The sequence below is a fragment of the Parambassis ranga genome, chromosome 19, assembly GCF_900634625.1.
Source record: "Parambassis ranga chromosome 19, fParRan2.1, whole genome shotgun sequence".
Classification (NCBI taxonomy): Eukaryota; Metazoa; Chordata; class Actinopteri; family Ambassidae; genus Parambassis; species Parambassis ranga.
Window position 1 is genome coordinate 3,424,339 of NC_041039.1, and position 17,558 is coordinate 3,441,896.

General features: G+C 38.5%; 1 protein-coding gene across 2 annotated transcripts in view; it reads left to right on the forward strand.

Annotated features, from left to right (window-relative positions):
• jmjd1cb (jumonji domain containing 1Cb) overlaps positions 1-17,558 on the forward strand; it is an 81,414-nt gene that overhangs the window by 20,659 nt on the left and 43,197 nt on the right. For both annotated transcript variants that reach the window (XM_028429902.1, XM_028429903.1), the window contains exon 2: positions 16,137-16,331. In XM_028429902.1, coding sequence (XP_028285703.1) covers positions 16,137-16,331 — 195 coding nt within the window. The remainder of the gene's footprint in view (positions 1-16,136; positions 16,332-17,558) is intronic.

The following is a 17,558-nucleotide window of genomic DNA, read 5'->3' on the forward strand; positions in this document are numbered from 1 at the left end:
AAATGGTGGGGTGGGAATTTCTAGCCCACATGCTGTAGCAGGAGACAAAGACACGTGAGCTGGTTGACCTCAAACCATCTCTGCGAGAGGGGGAGGAGGGGCAACACAGTAGTGAAACAGACAAAGTGTGGAGAAATTAGAGAATCTGAAATGTAAGAGGAAAGCAGCAAGGAAGTTGAGGCTGTAAACAAGCAGTGAGATACTCTTTTAAAGGAAAGTGGGGGAGAAAAGCGGAGAAACCACAAATGGAGTTGAGTTGAAAATAGAGATCAGAAAGACAAAAACAAGAGAACATCTGGGTGACATAACATCACAACTGACATGGATTCAGATCCCTAGGCCCCAGGCACGGACAGTACTAGGATTTGTAGTTTTCTTCTCATAGGTGACACCAATACTAACAGTCTCAAATCAGGCAGTTAAAGAAAAGAAAGAGAGATGGAGGTTCACTGTGTCTGGTTTCAATTAACATACTCAACAATCCTGCTGTGTTTGTCTCGTGGCTTTCACACATGAACACATGAAGGGTGTGTGTAAGAGTGCCTGTTATTACATGTAGTGGTATCTGGCAGTAGGGCTCAGTGCAGTTCTATAAGAAAACATATCATATCAATACCATTATCAAGTATTCAAGTACATCTTTGGCAGCATTTGCATATGGTGCTCTCTTTGCCACTTTTTCTGCTTTTACCGTAATATTAGTTTGTGACATTTACAGGTTGAATCAAAATTCTTCAATTATTCAAAATGTACAAATCAGCAGCTGCTTAGAATAAACAGATCAAACATGAACAATTCAAATAGCATATAACATATTCCAGGTTGTTTCTCCAAATTTAACACAAAATGACACTTTTAAAGACCGCCAGAACTCGGCAAGGGAAAGGGTTGGGATGTAGGAGGAAGAAGGAGATGTAATAAATCTCTTATACAAGGGACAGAGGCCTGGGATAACCTATGAAAATGGCTACTCGATCATCCCTTGCATTGAATTTAAGAGTCAGCCTCCAGTTTAAGTTGCACCTCCTTCATGCTTTGTAATGGATGAAAAATACCTTAATGTATTTAAATCTAGAAATTATAACTATGCTATTGGATTAGCAGAAGAAAACTGTGTCAGATCAGATGATCACATTAGGAACAGGTTATGTTAGAAAAGTTCTAAAATCAAAGTGTAGGCAACAATACGCAGCCTGTAAAACATTGTAGTTTTATTTTTATTGTGGTTTTTATAAAATTTTTAGTTTAACTTGTTGCTTATTTCACTAAGTAAGTCGTTGCATTGTCTTAATATATCCTCATTGAGTTCACAATGTCTCTCTGGGATACCAGCACAGCTGGTCAGTACATGGCCAGAGTGGTGTCCCTTAGCAGCTGAAGGTGCCCCCGATCCGTGTGCCTCCTATTGCAGCAGCCAGCGTGCCACACACTCCCACTCAATATATTTTACTACTTTTAGTTAGACTGGAGGAAAAACCACCAAGTAAAATATTTTGTTTTGCCTCCACTTTCGATACAAGTACATAACATTTACATTTCACATTCTGTGAAAATCTTCTCTTTTGACATTTCTGGATGTGCCACTGTTATTTGGACAAAAGATAAAAGCATGTGACGTATTTATACTCTTGTGCATATTTATGACTGAAAGGAGACAAGGCAGGTAAATTAAGAGGTGCAGCTGTACTCAATTTTATTACATTAGGTGTGCTTGAGACCACACCTGATGCAACTATAAAAGCCCTTGATTGGTTTTAAATCTGTACTCCTAAAGAAATTTAATGTAGTTTGAATCATTTTCAACCATCAAATCGGTTCATTTAGGGCAGCTGTGGCATAAACTTTACATTGGGTGGTGGGCTAATAAATTGGTTAAGCACTGTATATGTGGATATGTGACAAACAAGTACATTTATTAAAATATGTAAAAGAAAATGTTGCCTGTAGCACTGCCGCTTGCTTCTCTGCAACTTTTGTTGTATTATTGGATGAACTTTGTGTGCCTACTTTAATGTGAACAGGTCAGTTTTAAAGATGACTGCTTGATTGTTTAAAAAACATTGTACATTGAAACAGAATCTGGGAGAAAATCTTGTGTGTAGTTTGTACGAAGCCTGCCATTATGACGTAACTTGGTTGGTGTTTTTACATGGTTTACATTTACTTAGCTTTATTGTATTTTTTTTTATAGGACCTATTGATGACATTCCTAGTTTGCTGCCAGAAAACCCACAGTAGAGGAAAAGTACTGATGTGAGACTACTGACACTATATTAATGGATGATGTGTGTATACTCGTGCGTTTGTAATTCACAGTACTTTTGAGGTCTACTATGGAATAGATCACAGCTAGCCAGTTGCAGCCCGTGTGTTTGTGTATGGACACATGTGTGTGTGCATGTAGATTTCTTAACAGCCACTTTGATGGATTATAGCCAAAATAGCTTATCTTCCAGTGGTACAATTAGGCCTGTCGCGATAAGCAATAAATCAATTAATTGCACGATAACTTTAAATGAGCTTGATAAGTTTTTCGGCCACGATAAATTACATTTGCACGCTTGTTTGTTTTCCACTCTTCTCTGTTTCTCTCCCTCTCCATGCCAAAGAGACTGGATGACAAAAGGTGTCACTCCAGTGCGTCGTAGTGTATAAAGTGTGCCGTCGGACTTTATATGGCAAGCAGCTTCTGTCTTAAAATGTGGCAAATTCACTGCAGCTGTCTGCACACAGCGGCTCGATGCACATACACACACGCAAATGCGTGCACACACAAACACACATGCAGACACATGTGCGCACATACAGGTGAACCCACTCCCACCAGCAGGTAGAGAGTGCATGTTGTTTGGTTCTCTGTCTCAGTTAAACACTAAGAAATACTTGTGCTTGTTTTTCAACTTTTTTTTGCCACCAGGAATAATGTTTTTTTTTTTTCCAAATATTTCTTTTACTATGAGAATTGTTTTTAGCCTGACCCACACACTAGAAGACAAACCGTGTAAAAGAAAACAAAAACAAAAGAAGAGAAGGTGGATAGGACATAGAGGATGAATGGAAGAGAAAGAGGAATGAACGCATACATCATTCATTCTGGAGGACAAACATGGCAGGTTATTGTTGTTTTCAAGCCAGCTGATGATCACGTCCATTATATAAACATTTTTAGCTCTTATATAAAACAGTTAAATGATCGAGTAGAACTGAATAATAGAACAAAATAACTAAACAAAAAAGAAAAGGAAACTCTATTGAGCCAGCCCCAGATGCTGCTTGTGAAACAGCAGTTTTTGACACTAATGCTTTGGCTTCAGTTCTTAACCCCGGAGGTTTTTGCTTAGCCCTCACAAACTAAAGCTAGGGTCAGGTCTGGTCCAACCGGAATAAGCTATTAGTTTCCTTAGGTTAGTTAATTTAGTTTTACATGTGAAATATCAACCTCAGGCTACATTACTATTTCTGTGGAGCCCAGTCATTTTGTTCTTTAATGAACCTTGACACCAGTGTTGTCAAGGTTCACTTGCAGGTTCTTTTTTAGGATGAAATATTTGATTTGCATCCTCCTAATGTGCCTTGTCTGTGACCTCCCTTCTATTACTTTATAGCTTGGTAGTCATTCTCAAAGCTGTCACTGCTGGTTAGCTAATGCTACTGTCAGATTACCATGACAAGATGACCCTATCGGCTGCTTTGGTCTGTAAATGATGTTTGCCGGCATTCAAATAAATAGACCCATTAAAAAATGTGCTATTTGGAAATAAATAAATGGGCCATTATAAAATAAAAGTCCCTCTAGCAAACACTCACACATGTGGGACTCTGCTTAAACATTTTGAATTATACTACTGGTCAATATGGGTTTAAATTATTAGAGATTTCTTATTTAAATGATTTACTAAAGTTCACCATGGTTGATGGGGTCAGAGAGCTGCACCTGATTTGTGTGTTTGTCCACACAAGCACTTACAGGGGGCGCAGCAAGGTAAATGAATGACCCGCCACACAATACTCTTCTCTACACAAGGGGTGCCTCACAGAAAAAAAATCTGGAAACCACTGTCATAGCACAATGTCAATTTTAGGTGAATAAGTGGGGAAAAAAAGACAGATGGGTCTGCTTGCTATTAGCTTACTGTGTTTGAGACACTGAGCTCTGAATGTTTCATCAGATGTTGTTTTGTATGCAGACTAAAGCGGTGACTGTGCTTCACATTATACACAGTCGTTGTTTTACAGACATAGCCCTCAAACACACAGTGACAAAAAGATTTTTTGGGGTAGAACCAAAATGCTGTCCATTTTTTGAGGTAAATGGCCTTAACATGTTTGAAGCACAATCAGCTGTGATTGCCAATCCTTACTCAGGCCCCAGGCACTGAAGATTGGAAACTTCCTGGCTCAGAATGCACTTGCAGGGCATGACCATGCATGTCAGAAAGCAGATACTAAGTCTGGATTTGGTAAAAGCAGTAATACTCTATGGCCATTACCCCATACTTGAAAGAAGTAAACACTTTTCACTGTAATTACATTTTTTCAGGTTTTTTCATTTCTGGTGCTTTCATTTGGGTCCACTACTCTAACTACTCCTACCTTTAAGTTACATTTTTTAATTTAACTAAATGTAGCAGCAGTGTCACTCTAAACACACAAACAATAATGGTAAAATGTTAATAATATAAAGCATGTTCCTGACACAGTCATCAGTCACTGATGTTCATCTCCTTGCTATTAAAAGGAGATGCTTTGTGCACCTGTGTGTTTGTGCCTGTCTATCAAGTTCATTTGTGTTAACTAACACCACTTGAATAACAGACTTTGGAAACATCACTGTGTGTGTGTTTGTGTGAGTGTGCACATGTGGAGTCAGATGGAGAGGAAATACACATATAGAAACAAACATATATTCAAGGTGCTGTCTCAGGCAAAAGAGTTTGGCATTCTTTAGAGCAGAGAAAGAGGACATGGCTTACTCAGTGGTGACTGACTTAGCTTTTGTATTGATCTCCAGGAGAAGATGTGCATAGAGCAGCAGTATACACCAAGCACCAATGCTTGCTGATGGAGAGAATAATAATATGTGGAGGAATGAACATGATGTGTTGGGCTGTTACATGATGGCATTTGTACTGGTGCAGTATTGAAGTGGTGTTTATTCATTGAAGGGGGAAACTAAGGTCACCAGCCAGCTCCTCCCCCCTCACTAAACCTCTCTTAGCCACAGACCCACCCGCCCGCCTGCCCGTACCAGGCAGTTCCTCTGAATAGCCTGAGATGTCAGAGACCATTTGTCCTCTGCAAGACACATGGTCCACAAACACTCGCTCTTGTAGCTCTCTAAACTCAGTACAGACCTACTTTTGCATACTCATGGTCCCTATGATAGAGGCCTTCTTTGTTCACTACACCAACTCCAAAGTCTTATACTGTGTTTGTGTTTTTCTGTCTTTAGAAATATACTTTTTTCAAAAATGAGAAAAATGTTTAAAAAATCATACAATGATCTTTTTATTATTTTATTTTGTGGTAGTTTACTTCCATTTTGATCACTTTTGTAATCTGCTGCAATAAACGATGACAGCAGACAAGTGTTAGATATGGCCTCAAAGTGTCCATCCATTAACTTGAGTTGGCAAAAACAGAAAGTCAAGACCTTCTGGTTTACATATGGTGTGGCAAAAGGTGTGGTATCAACCATTTAGGAATTACACACACACACACACACTTTTGGTAGCTCATATAGAACAAATTGCTGACAAGCAGTTTCACGGCCAGGTGTGGCCTGTTCTCTCATTTTACCATGACTTATAAACTATAAGAAAGTCCTGGAGGTGGTGTTTCAGATTAAGTAAAATCAAAGAGACCATCATTAGGCTTAAAAAACAAAATAACTTTCAGAGAAATAGCAGAAGCAGTGGCCCAATAGTGCAGTCTGCAACATGTTTAAAAGGAACAAATTAAACTGGAAGATTGACAACAGCAAAAGACCTGCAGCGTACCAGAGTCTGTGCCTTGTTTGCAACATTGATTATTGCAACTGCGTAGGTTAACCTCTGAAGAAGTTGAAGAGTTAAGAAAGCTATGAAAAACTCAATGTATGTGGATGTAACATGTGGATGTAAAGAATATTTTTTTGACTTGCAAAGACTGACTTTCAACATTTCAAATGATTTGTTTCCAGCTTTGCATTTTGGCAGGATTCTAATCCAATGCTACTCTGTGTCAATTGTTAATGTAGTAAATTCTACCTGCAGTGTGTGCTTGTTCCAGCCCATCCTCACCAGAAAAATGTAGCCTGAGGTCGATATTTCAGCCCTTGAAAATGTTAGATATGTTTGTACTTCTGCGGCCATATCACTATGTGATTATAAGGGCAGGACTCGTCATCATGATAGCTAAAAATGGCTACATCAGAAGGGAATGGTTTTCATTTGAAATGTTTTTTAACATATGAACAATTATCTTTACCTAATCCCTTAGCCTGTTCTTTAAGTCTAACTTTAACCAGTACTTTTAATGCCTAATTTTAACCGTGAATTAAAACAGCCCAAGGTGTTTAGAGCAGCACTGTTGGAGTCATTTGCTTTTACTGTGTACTCTGTCCTCTGCCTACTGTACCGTACTGTGCCCATGTGTACTTTGAGTGTGCTTTGGTTGTATGTTGACACTTCTTCCCACTCACACAGTGCAGAGCAGTGCAGATTATATGAAGATAAATTAACTAATTTTTAATGAAAGAACCAATGCCAAATTTCCAAAAGTCTGGCAAGAAATGTGCTTTATAAGAGCAGACAGCAGATAAATATGTCAACTCTGTCATCTGCAGCACAGTGGTCACACCTGAATGCTCTGCAAGTTTCACACACTTTACCATACACCCCATTTTTAAAGTGTAGACAGCGCGACCGTGCCTCCACAGAGTAGATGGCATGATCGCACAACTACAGAGGGAAAGAGGCGGGGAGGGTTAGGATGGGTGTCATCAGTAATGCAGCTGATTTTTGCTGTCTTTTATTTTTTTAGTACATAGTATATCATGCTGGACTGTTCTGCAGGCTGCATTAAAGAGGCATGGGGGCCTGGTCCGGCCCACTGGCCATACTTTGCCCAGGTCTGGCCCAGTGCTTACACAGGCAATACACTAGGCCTGTCACGATAACAAATTTTGCTGAAGAGAAATTATTGTGATAAGCGATAATATTGTCGTTTTGAAACCATGTTCAACTAATATAATAACAACGACATATAATGCAAGTACACCCTTTCAAAGATCAATAAACTTTAATTTCTAAAGAACACATTTAACACTGGAGTTATTATTATTATTATTATTATTATTATTATTATTATATTTGTTTGAGATATATTATCGAGTTAATGTGGCATTTTTCTTGTTTGTAGTTGTTTTAGATAGTCTGATGCTGTGTTTATACTACATAAACTGACAGAAATACTTGCTATCATAGCAGGACTTGGGTACGAGATAGGTGGAAACTGACTACAATGACAAGAGAAAAGTTTTGTTCACTGACATATCTATATTTGAGTATAATACTTTAAAGAAGAAATTGGCTGCTGACTATGAGATTGATGATATCTAAATGTAAAAAAAGGAATGTACCCGGTTTCTGTCTTCCTGTGTTGGTTGAATTGAATAAATTACATTTACATGTGCACTGCACGGTTATGCAGGCTAGAGAGGACAGGAGGGATTTTCCCATCTTCCTCTGCAGCGGCTGCCCTAGATTCCACCAAATGATTGCCTCGATGCAACTGGGCTATTATTAGAACTGTATTATCAGGAGAGGTGGAGTAAGGCAGAAGTGAGGAAGGAAAATGCAGGAGGAATTGTTGTTTTTCTCTAGTTTGTGTCGTTGCCTTGTGCTAAATATTCAATATTTTGTATGTTTTGGTTTTCATCATAAGCTGGTGTTTTTGTTCTTACCCATATTTGATATTTCCAACCTCTATTTGTTTAGGATTCTATTTTCTGTGCAAAATATTGTCACCTCAGCCACCTCTGACTATAGCTGCTCAAACAAATTGAAGGTGCTACGAAGTGCATGTTCTGTCCAAATCCCAAGGCCACTTAATTTACAAAGGCATGGGGGAGGGCAAGGAGTACACAATTGTCAAAGATTGTCTGGACATCACCCAGAAAACCTCTATGTAAGACTATAAATGTTTGTCAGACTCATCTGATCGTCTATTGTGAACATGACTTCTGATGATTCATAAATACCAGACACACATTGAACTCAGATTCACAGTTCACCACTAAAATTAGCATATTTGGAGATCACCATGCTTTCTCAAGGGGTGTCCGTGCTTTATTTGTTTTTCATGTCTGCTTTCAAACTGAAAGAGAGGGGAAGGGGGGCATAAAAGAAAGATTGAAATACGTTACCTAATACTAATGTAGCAAACATTAATCTCACATATTACAAATGGAAGAAGATTGACCTCACATGATGGCTTTTTCTGCTGACGTCTTTTTGGTTTCACTTCCTCTTTCTAATAAAGGATAAAAACATAGTAATTTTAGATAGCACTCAACAGTAAAATCCTAACTGCCAAGCTGACTCCTTCCCTGTTTTTAACCTCTACTTCTACTTTTTATCATAACCATATTATGGTATGTTGCCTATACCATATAATCTGACAAAACTGGCATAGTTTATCTGCACCCAAAACGTAATGAAAACACACCTGATTTGCATTTTCTAGATATTATTTAACATTTAGATTAAAAAATGGCTGTTGTCAGCTGTGACTGCTGCACCTTCTCTGTTGCAGTTGCAGAGAAGCATTACAGAGATCGTATGTAACAAAAACAAACAACCACCTTTACACAAGACAGAAATGTAGTTAGTTTCTTAGTTTAGGCAATGTGTGACATTTTGATATATTCCTGCATGTGTTCACTTTCTCCCCTAACATATAAGGTGTGTGTTGTTACGTCCCAGATAATTCAGCTAGACCTTAGTAGCTCAAAAGAATGTGCTTGACATAGTATTTTCCTCTTAATATGTCTACAACAACAACAACATGCTGTTTTGGATATGCTTTTTTGCCCCTTCCTCTCCCCCTCCCTTGTGCCTCTCTCCTGGTCTTTCTCATCCTTAGTTCGAAAAAGAGATGCAGGCGGAATAAAGGAGGGGGAGCTGGGTCACATCACTCTGCTTAGGGCTGTTTATTTCGTCTCTTTCTTGCACATTCAATCTTTTTGTTAATCCTTTTTTTCTGTCTGCCATTTTTCCCCTTGTTCCTTTTTATATCTCTGATTTACACATATTTATTCTCTCAAATGTCTGCACTGCTGTGCTACATGTCCAGACTCTGTATCATTCTTGGCACCTTGTATCTGCTGTGGAGTGGATGTGTGTTCATCCTTGGATATTACTTGATTTTACTTTTTTTCCCCATCTTTCTCCTTCACATTACTTACATGCCAGTGGGCATCCACAACACAGCCACTCTGCTTTCCTTGTAGCATTCTGTTTGTCTGCGTCGTGTTGAAGCTTTATCTGGTTAGACCAAGCTCCTCTTTTTTTCTGCCTTTCAATATAAAACAAGTAGGCTGCACTTATTTTCTGAGCTGTGCATGGAGTTATTTCTGTCATGCAACTGTGGTACTGTACCAGGAAAGATGGTTTTAAAACTCCAGCAGAAGAGAAGAGAGTTGTAGAGAGGCTGCAGCCTAACTGTCATTATGTGTCAAATTAGGTTGTGCTTAAAATGTGTGTACACATGACCTGCATATTTCTCCGTATCAGTACACAAACGATTCTTATCTTTTAGTATATGCAGAGCTACAGGGACTCCAGGAGTGAACCACATGTATGTTCACCTCTGTAGCACTTATTGTAACAAGTTTTGAATGAACATCTTCATCTTTGTGTGTCTGTTCACCTGCTTCTGTTTAGACATTAAGGGCAATTTTGCTTTAATTTATTTGCTTTAATCACAGCCACCAGTGATACAAGCAAAATGTTACTGACAACATGTAGCATTTCTTTGGGCTGGAACAGGGCCTAAAACCTTATCAGCACTTTCTCAAATCTTAAGGCGTGTTTGTTTATTTTTGTTGACAGACTGATACAAGCCAAGTGGTCATAATCTGTGATAACAAAAATAAATAACTTACTCATAAAGGCTTCTGCTGTTATCTGCTATGCTCATTGGATGAACTCATTTAATTTGTGGGCAGGATTTCCATCCAATGTGTGTAGTCCTAACTTAAATTTATTTATGCATTATAATGTATTTCAGTTTGTCCAACATGATTTTATACTGTTAGTCCAATTTCACCTAAAAAATATCTATTAAATATAACTTGAGTTAGTTCTACTTATTTGTATCAAATATAGCTAAAAGAAAGTACGTGAAAGGTTTTAGGGGTGTCACAGCAAACCCATTTATGTTACACCTTCTAAACATATTTGAGTGTTGTTGGAATCAATATGTTTTGTTAAAGCAAACAATATATAGAGTGGCTTGAGTTATTTTTAATGTTAATTTTTATTTGTTTTCCACAATATCTGTTAGGACATAAATTACAAAATGGCAAACATGTGACATAGAAGATTTTTCCCCCCCTCTGTAGTATCACAGAGTATTGAGAATTGAGCATTTCTGGGATTCTGGAACATTCTTACTCTGCAGTGATTCCTTGTTCTTCAATCAACATTGTTTGAACATCACCCTGCGCAGCTATGTGTGACCAATGCTTGATTCAGTCTCACTGGATAAAAACCAGATTTTTTCATCCATCCTTCTTGTACAAAGTCTGTATAGCGTCCAACTGAGCCATGTGAGTGCAGCAGGTAATAGACTGAAAGATTCAGTGTGCTAGAGGGCATGCCAATGTTGTTATGTTGTGTTTAACTGCTACCCTTTCCTTCTAACACATAAGCACACACACGCTGATTGATATTCTACCATCACTCCAAGCAGCAGTTTCCAAGCAGCAGCACTATTCTGTCTTTTCTCTCTACACCTTGTAACTGCAACATGACTTAAATTTCAGTTTTTTGACTGGCCACTACAGACTGGCTGTAAAAGTTAGTCAGTCCATCCTCATATTCCATCATCCCAGGGTGTGTCCATCTTTAGTTACAACCTGTGCACATAACTATACCAACTTCACTTTAGCTACCCAGATAGAAAATGTGATTCAAAGTGAATCATTAAAAAACAGTACCGTTATGAAAAGGGCGTTTGTTTATTAGGGGTGGGACTGCTCAGGAAAAAGATCTGAACTGTTCGGGGCGCGTGTTCTGTTCGGCTCTGGACATGCGCATCAAGTAAGGATAGGGAGGCGTTTTTTTACCACAGCATATAGACATATAGATAAGTGTTGGCAACTTGCCGTGTCTCTCACTACATTTGGCAGCTTTTCAAAACTTTTTTTTTATCAAAAGCAACTAGTGACTCTCTCTATTGACTTTTGGAGACTGACGTGAAATCATTCTGCAGTCAGGCTAGTGTCCTCGACAAGCAGCGACCGAGAGCTCCTCCCCCGCATCAACGCACTCACAGCCGGTCACTCTCACTGTAGCTTCATGCAGCAGTTTCAGCTGCAGGCAGAGCAGAGTGGAGACCCACACCACTCTGTGTCCAATCGTGCGCAAAGCTGCCAAAGGTCCCGTCATGGCTTAGAGAGCGGGATGTAAATAGCATATTTCATTGGCAAAAAAAAAGAAAAAAACACAGACATCAGTAACGTTAGCTTAACATAGCATAGTCATAGAGTTCAGTCTATCCAACTAGCATGTAATGAGCAAGGGTGGACAAAGCAACACACGTTCTCTGTCCGACGGTGTGTGTCTGTGTGTGTGTTTGTCTGTGCATGTGTCTGTCTGTGCATGTGTCTGTGTGTGTACGCACATCAGGCGCAGACAGCAGCACATAGAGAAATGACATGCTGCCGTGCAAATAGGATAAATAACATGAGCTGTTTAGTTTGTTTAATAAAGGAATAAGGTGTAGACCTGTTCTATAGTAAAGGTTTTCTTAAATGGCTTCTGTTATGATCTGGTGCTATATAGACCTGATATAATGATGGGAAAACACTGAACTGATTCTTAAATATGTTGAATGTTGGATAAATAGGCTATGTATTTTATGCTTATCTGGTATTTCCAGTGTTAAAAGTAGAAAAAACCTCAACAATGTGAACCGAACCGAACTGAAAACTGTGACCTCAGAACCGTGATACGAACTGAACCGTGGATTTAGTGAACCGTTCCACCCCTATTGTTCATTGGTGTATTTTGGATGAGCTGAACTCACTCACTCATCAGCTATTTTGAGAGGTGTGTCTTATGTAGTCTAATATTATTCAGAGATCATTACATTTTACTGTGTGTGAACCTTTACATCCAACAGGAATGGCAGACTGGCTGTTGGCTATAAATAGTGATAGAGTACTTCAAAACCTTTTTTGTAAGAACTTTTTGTAATTTCATATGTATGTGTGTGCTGCTGGGGGAGGGAGGGCTTATGCATTAGGGGTAACGGGGATAAAGGAGTCCTTTTAGCCTGGCTAGCCTGCATGTTTTCTGTGCAGTCGAGCTCAATAAATCAGATTAGAGGTTTTGGCGAGCGTGATAGAGCTTTCGGTGTGTGTCTGTGTGTGTGGACATGACTTTCAGCCATGACTGCAAGGCTGGACATGAGTGACAGTGTTGAGTAAAAGAGGAGTGTCGTTGAGATACACGGAACCTTGTTATGACATCAGAAAGAGGCTTGTTTATTTTTGCTGGCTGATTCGAGGTCCTTTCTGGTGAATTAGGACTCAGTTTCTTAGTAGCATGTTTTCATCTAGTATGTTAAGATTGTTATGTCCTCTCAGCTTCAGTTCTCTTTACCACTGTATTCTATACTATGTATAGCTATGTGCTCTCCAATTTTCCCTACTGCTATTTAAAAGGCAGATTTTTAGTCTTTTTCTGTATTGGTTGGATTATTTGATGCCTCTTGCTTATTGGTTGTCTGAGGCCTCCCACACAGCCAGCCAGAAAGCAGCTTAGCTGCCGGTAGTGATGGGCAGATTACACGCCACTGCACCACTGAACACTGTTCTGAAACAGTCACACGATCGTATCCATACATGTAATATGTCGCATTGTCATGCAGATTGTCTCTTCTAAGCAACTTTACTATCTGACTAATCCCCCCTCCTCCCCTCTCTGTCTCAAAGAGGGTAGAGTGCATCTCAACTTCTTTTTACAAATTAATACGCCACACTGAACCTCCTAACACATAAACAGTACACAAGGCATAACCCTCTTCCATCCCCTGCAAAGGTAAATCTGCAGTCTTCATCATAAATGAGTTTGCTGCATCTTCTGTCAGCTTCTCACCTTTAATAGATATCAGCTATTAGTGAAAATATCAAATAGTCTAGGTTATTGTAAATATGGTTATCTTCTCCCCTGCTTCTGTCTTGTCATTTACTGTGGCTGAGCTCTGTGTGTTGTCTCCATAGCTAGTATGCACGCTAGCCTGTTGTTACCATAGTAGCAGACCTCACTAGTTTGTGTAAGCCTAATAGAAAATATCACAGTTAATGCTTATGTGCTTTTAAAAAGTGCATTTCAAAAAGGAGCATTTCATTTTTTTTGTTTAAAAAGTGTACCAAGATATTGAATGAAAAAGGCAAGGGCTTTTTCTCTACTGCACCTACTGTGGATTCTCAGTGTCCATCGAAAATGCAATACAGCCATCTAACCTAAGAGACAGGAAGCACCCAAAACCCCAATGTATCATCAGTCATTTGACAGGATAAAAATAATAAAAAAATAAAACACTTTGGGATTATATTAGGGCCTTTAGAAATAACCATGTCAAGAGTATGATTATGGTTTGAGCTAGGCTGAAGAAACCTGTCAAATGTTGGTAACATGTATTATGTAGTATTTTGCTGACATATCAACATAAGTATCATCAATATCAAATTCACAAGGGAGGAGAAACAAAATAAACAAAACTCCTCTGTTACAATGCTTTTTATATAATATATATATATTTTACAGTCATTTATTGCCTGTTTTAGCAAATCTAAACAATACATACAATACAATGAGACAAGACAATACATACAAAATATAGCCCATGAGGCCTTACATTAACAATGAAACTTTTATTAGTAAGGAATCTGACATTGAAGAGTGCTTCAGTGTTTTAATTTTAATGTTCTGTTCTTTTCCATTGCATTCTTTATTATAGATGTGTGTACATTCATAATCTACTGTAAATAAACCTTATTATAGAACACAGAAGAAACGAAGACAGTGCAACACACAAACTACTAGAAGTTGCCCTTTTTGTCATTGCAGATTGTATAGTGATAGATGAGGCTGGCTGCTGTATTAGAGGTGCAGGATTAATGGTGGTATAATGATAACAAGGATCCTTAAATCTAAAGCCTTATTCCTACATGAACTCTAGAGAATCAGGTCCAGACTTTAACCAGTATGTCCTGTTATGCACACATTCAGCTCACAGTCAATGGCCTTAAATGTAAGACACGCTGGTGATGCTACATGTGACAGAGGAGGCTCCTCAGCATGCAGAGTATGCAGCTGTGTGCATTTTGTTTTACAATTGAAACTATTATTAAATGTATACATGCATGTCAGTGTACCCACAATATCAGCAAAAGAGTGTAGAGCAGAATACTGTCTGTCAGAAAAAAAGAAGTTGAGCTCTGATTCAGCTTCATCAACACCTGAACTTGCTCACTGTGAATGTACATGACCTACTGCATTTATACCTTATGCGTAAACAGGGCTAAGATGATCATTATAAGTTTTACAGCTACATAAGCATTACACCTGACTTTTGCCTACTGTCTAACTAAGATGGGTTAACCCTCGCAAGTCTCAGCCTATTCTGGCCGTTTATGAATGCTTTTGGTTTTGTCTTAATATCCCTATACCTACCCTATACCTATACCCGATACCTATTACAGCCGGGCAACATTTGGAAGGGCAGGTGCTCCAAGTGAAGAAGGGGCACATGGAGCATGACTTTCAAACATCATACAGAAACATACGTTACAATATTTGAATTGTAGCAACCCCTATTCATAAAGGGGATAAAGAAGGGGTTGAGGTACAGCCTATATCCACAAAGCCATATTTTAAGCTGTACATTTGTTTAGGACTGATGTATGTAATGTATTAGTTTGAATTTAGATCACTATTAGACACTGGACTGTTTAACTGTGGCTACTCTTCCTGGAGTCTTTGCTTTTTAGTTTGAATCAAAAATCAAACATTTTTTTTGTAAAAAGTAAAACCAAATGCAACCAAAGTTTTGACACAAAGATGACTTCAACATTAACTGAAATGTATTTAACAGACATGCATATCACTATAACTGAACTTTAACATTAATAATGGAAGAAGCAGAACAGAGGGGTGTGTGTGTCTGTATGTCCATGTTTGTCAGTGTTTGTCTTTCTGTCGAGTGTCATAAACGAGTACTGATGTGTTTAAATGATAGGTTGAGAAAGTTCTTTTAATGTTATTGTTGTTGTACTTATACTGTAATAGTCAATAGTCAATCAATAAAATGATGTGAATATGCATATTGCACAGTTTTAGTTAATCATATGCCTCATTGCCTCTAGACTAAACATAAGGAAAACACTGCTTGACAGTAAAATGAAAAATGAAATCTCTCTAATGTACTTTGCCCATGACAAGAGAAGCTTACAGAAACAAAAAGAAGCCTGACACGCTTTTGCATGCTGGGTGTGTTTAACTAGCGGCTGTTACTTGAGGTGTGTGCAGACTCATGGCTCACTTCACTTCATCAGTCATCTTGCAAGAATACACCGTGCACAAACTCCACAGAATCCACAGAATATTACTTTAGGACTTCTAATGATAGTGTGGTATAACTTTTTTTTTTATTTTAAATTTACATCCAATATCATCTGTTGATGAAGATTCTCAGTCATCCAGGTCCATCCAATATCATCTTAAGCTTAAACTCATAGCATGGCTAATCTGTGGGTTTCCCCCCTAAATCCCTTTAATTTCCTGCATTATTCTGTAGATCGTTACAGAAAAATATATCAAAACTAAACTGTATGTAATATTGTTCTCGATCATTGTGTACAGGTATATGTGGAGTTTGACGACCAGGAGTGGGAGAAGAGAGAATGGGTGAAGGTCTACGAGGATTTCCAGCTGTTTCTACTGGAGCACCAGCTGGTCTGGGCTAAGAGGAAGGAGGGAGCATCACCAGGAGGAGGAGGAGGAGCAGGGAGCCTGCTGCAGGGATCCAAGGCTAAACACATACAGTGGCCTGCCCTGGTAAGACCTTTGCTTTATATTTACAGACTGGAGCAGTCAGCCGTATGACCACATTTTATTACACTTCCACCAGTGTTGCATACTTTTGAAAACTGTCACCACACTGTCTTTGTATTACTTGTAAGTACTGCTGAAATGCAGTGAGACTTTCAGTTTCTAGGTGTGTCAGTTAATAATAAATCAGATTTTCATTTTTTCAGGAACCAAAAGACTTTATATTGGAACACGTGGCTTATCAGGGATTGTCTTGCTGCTCAAAAAGGGCTAAATGTAGTAAAATGTCTATTGGAGAGAAAACCCCATTTAATATTTGGTTTTATTTAAGAAGCGTTTCTTGTGTGTGAGTTTGAATGAGAGAATATCAGTGAATGCATCAGTGCACTGATGCTCGGAATGCTTTCTGTTGTCACACACACACTTTGGTGTGGTGGCTGTGTGGTTGCTGTGGTGTTTTTGTTGTTGCCTGTGTGTGTGATACTGTTTCACACATTGTCTCATATACACTGATCTCTGTTGACATCTAGCTAAACTTTTTAGTTTATGCTGTTGCGCTTCTATCTGCCTCTTACTGACTGATGCATTTAATTCATAAATGTTTGACAATGATGGCATTTGGTGTTAGACTGTGAAGGTTCCTGTGTGTTTGTGTGCCCAGTGGTGCCTGTGGGTCTGTGTCTGGAAATGTGATTCACTGATTTGATTATGTAATAGGAGAGTGCACAGCGCCATCTGACATGCATGGGAAATGAGTTCACACACACACATATTTTCTAGTTGTTCTGTGACTCCTCCAGTAAAGACACATACTGTATGCACACACATATGGGGTATATTATAATTATACTTGGACATAAATCTAACATGTTTGATGTATCCTTGATGTTGTTGTTTTTCTAGCTATACAGTTCTCAGTTTTGGTCCTGAATATTATTTAACGGATAAACTCGTAATGTCAATAGAATATATAATAAATATAAATATTATAGTATTATTAATAAAAATAAAAAGTCCAGTTTCATGTCACTGATTAGATCAGTACACCATTTATTTTCTCTATATAGAATGACTGGCACCACTGTTTCTTTTGTAGCAGCACCACTTCCAGCAGATATATTCAAAGTAAAAAACTCAATGAAAGGGGTGAGTTCTGCCTTGCAAAAAGTGCTTTGTCTGAATGTTTGTCACTAGAATAATATAACTTTTTCATCAAATGAAAACATGGTTAAT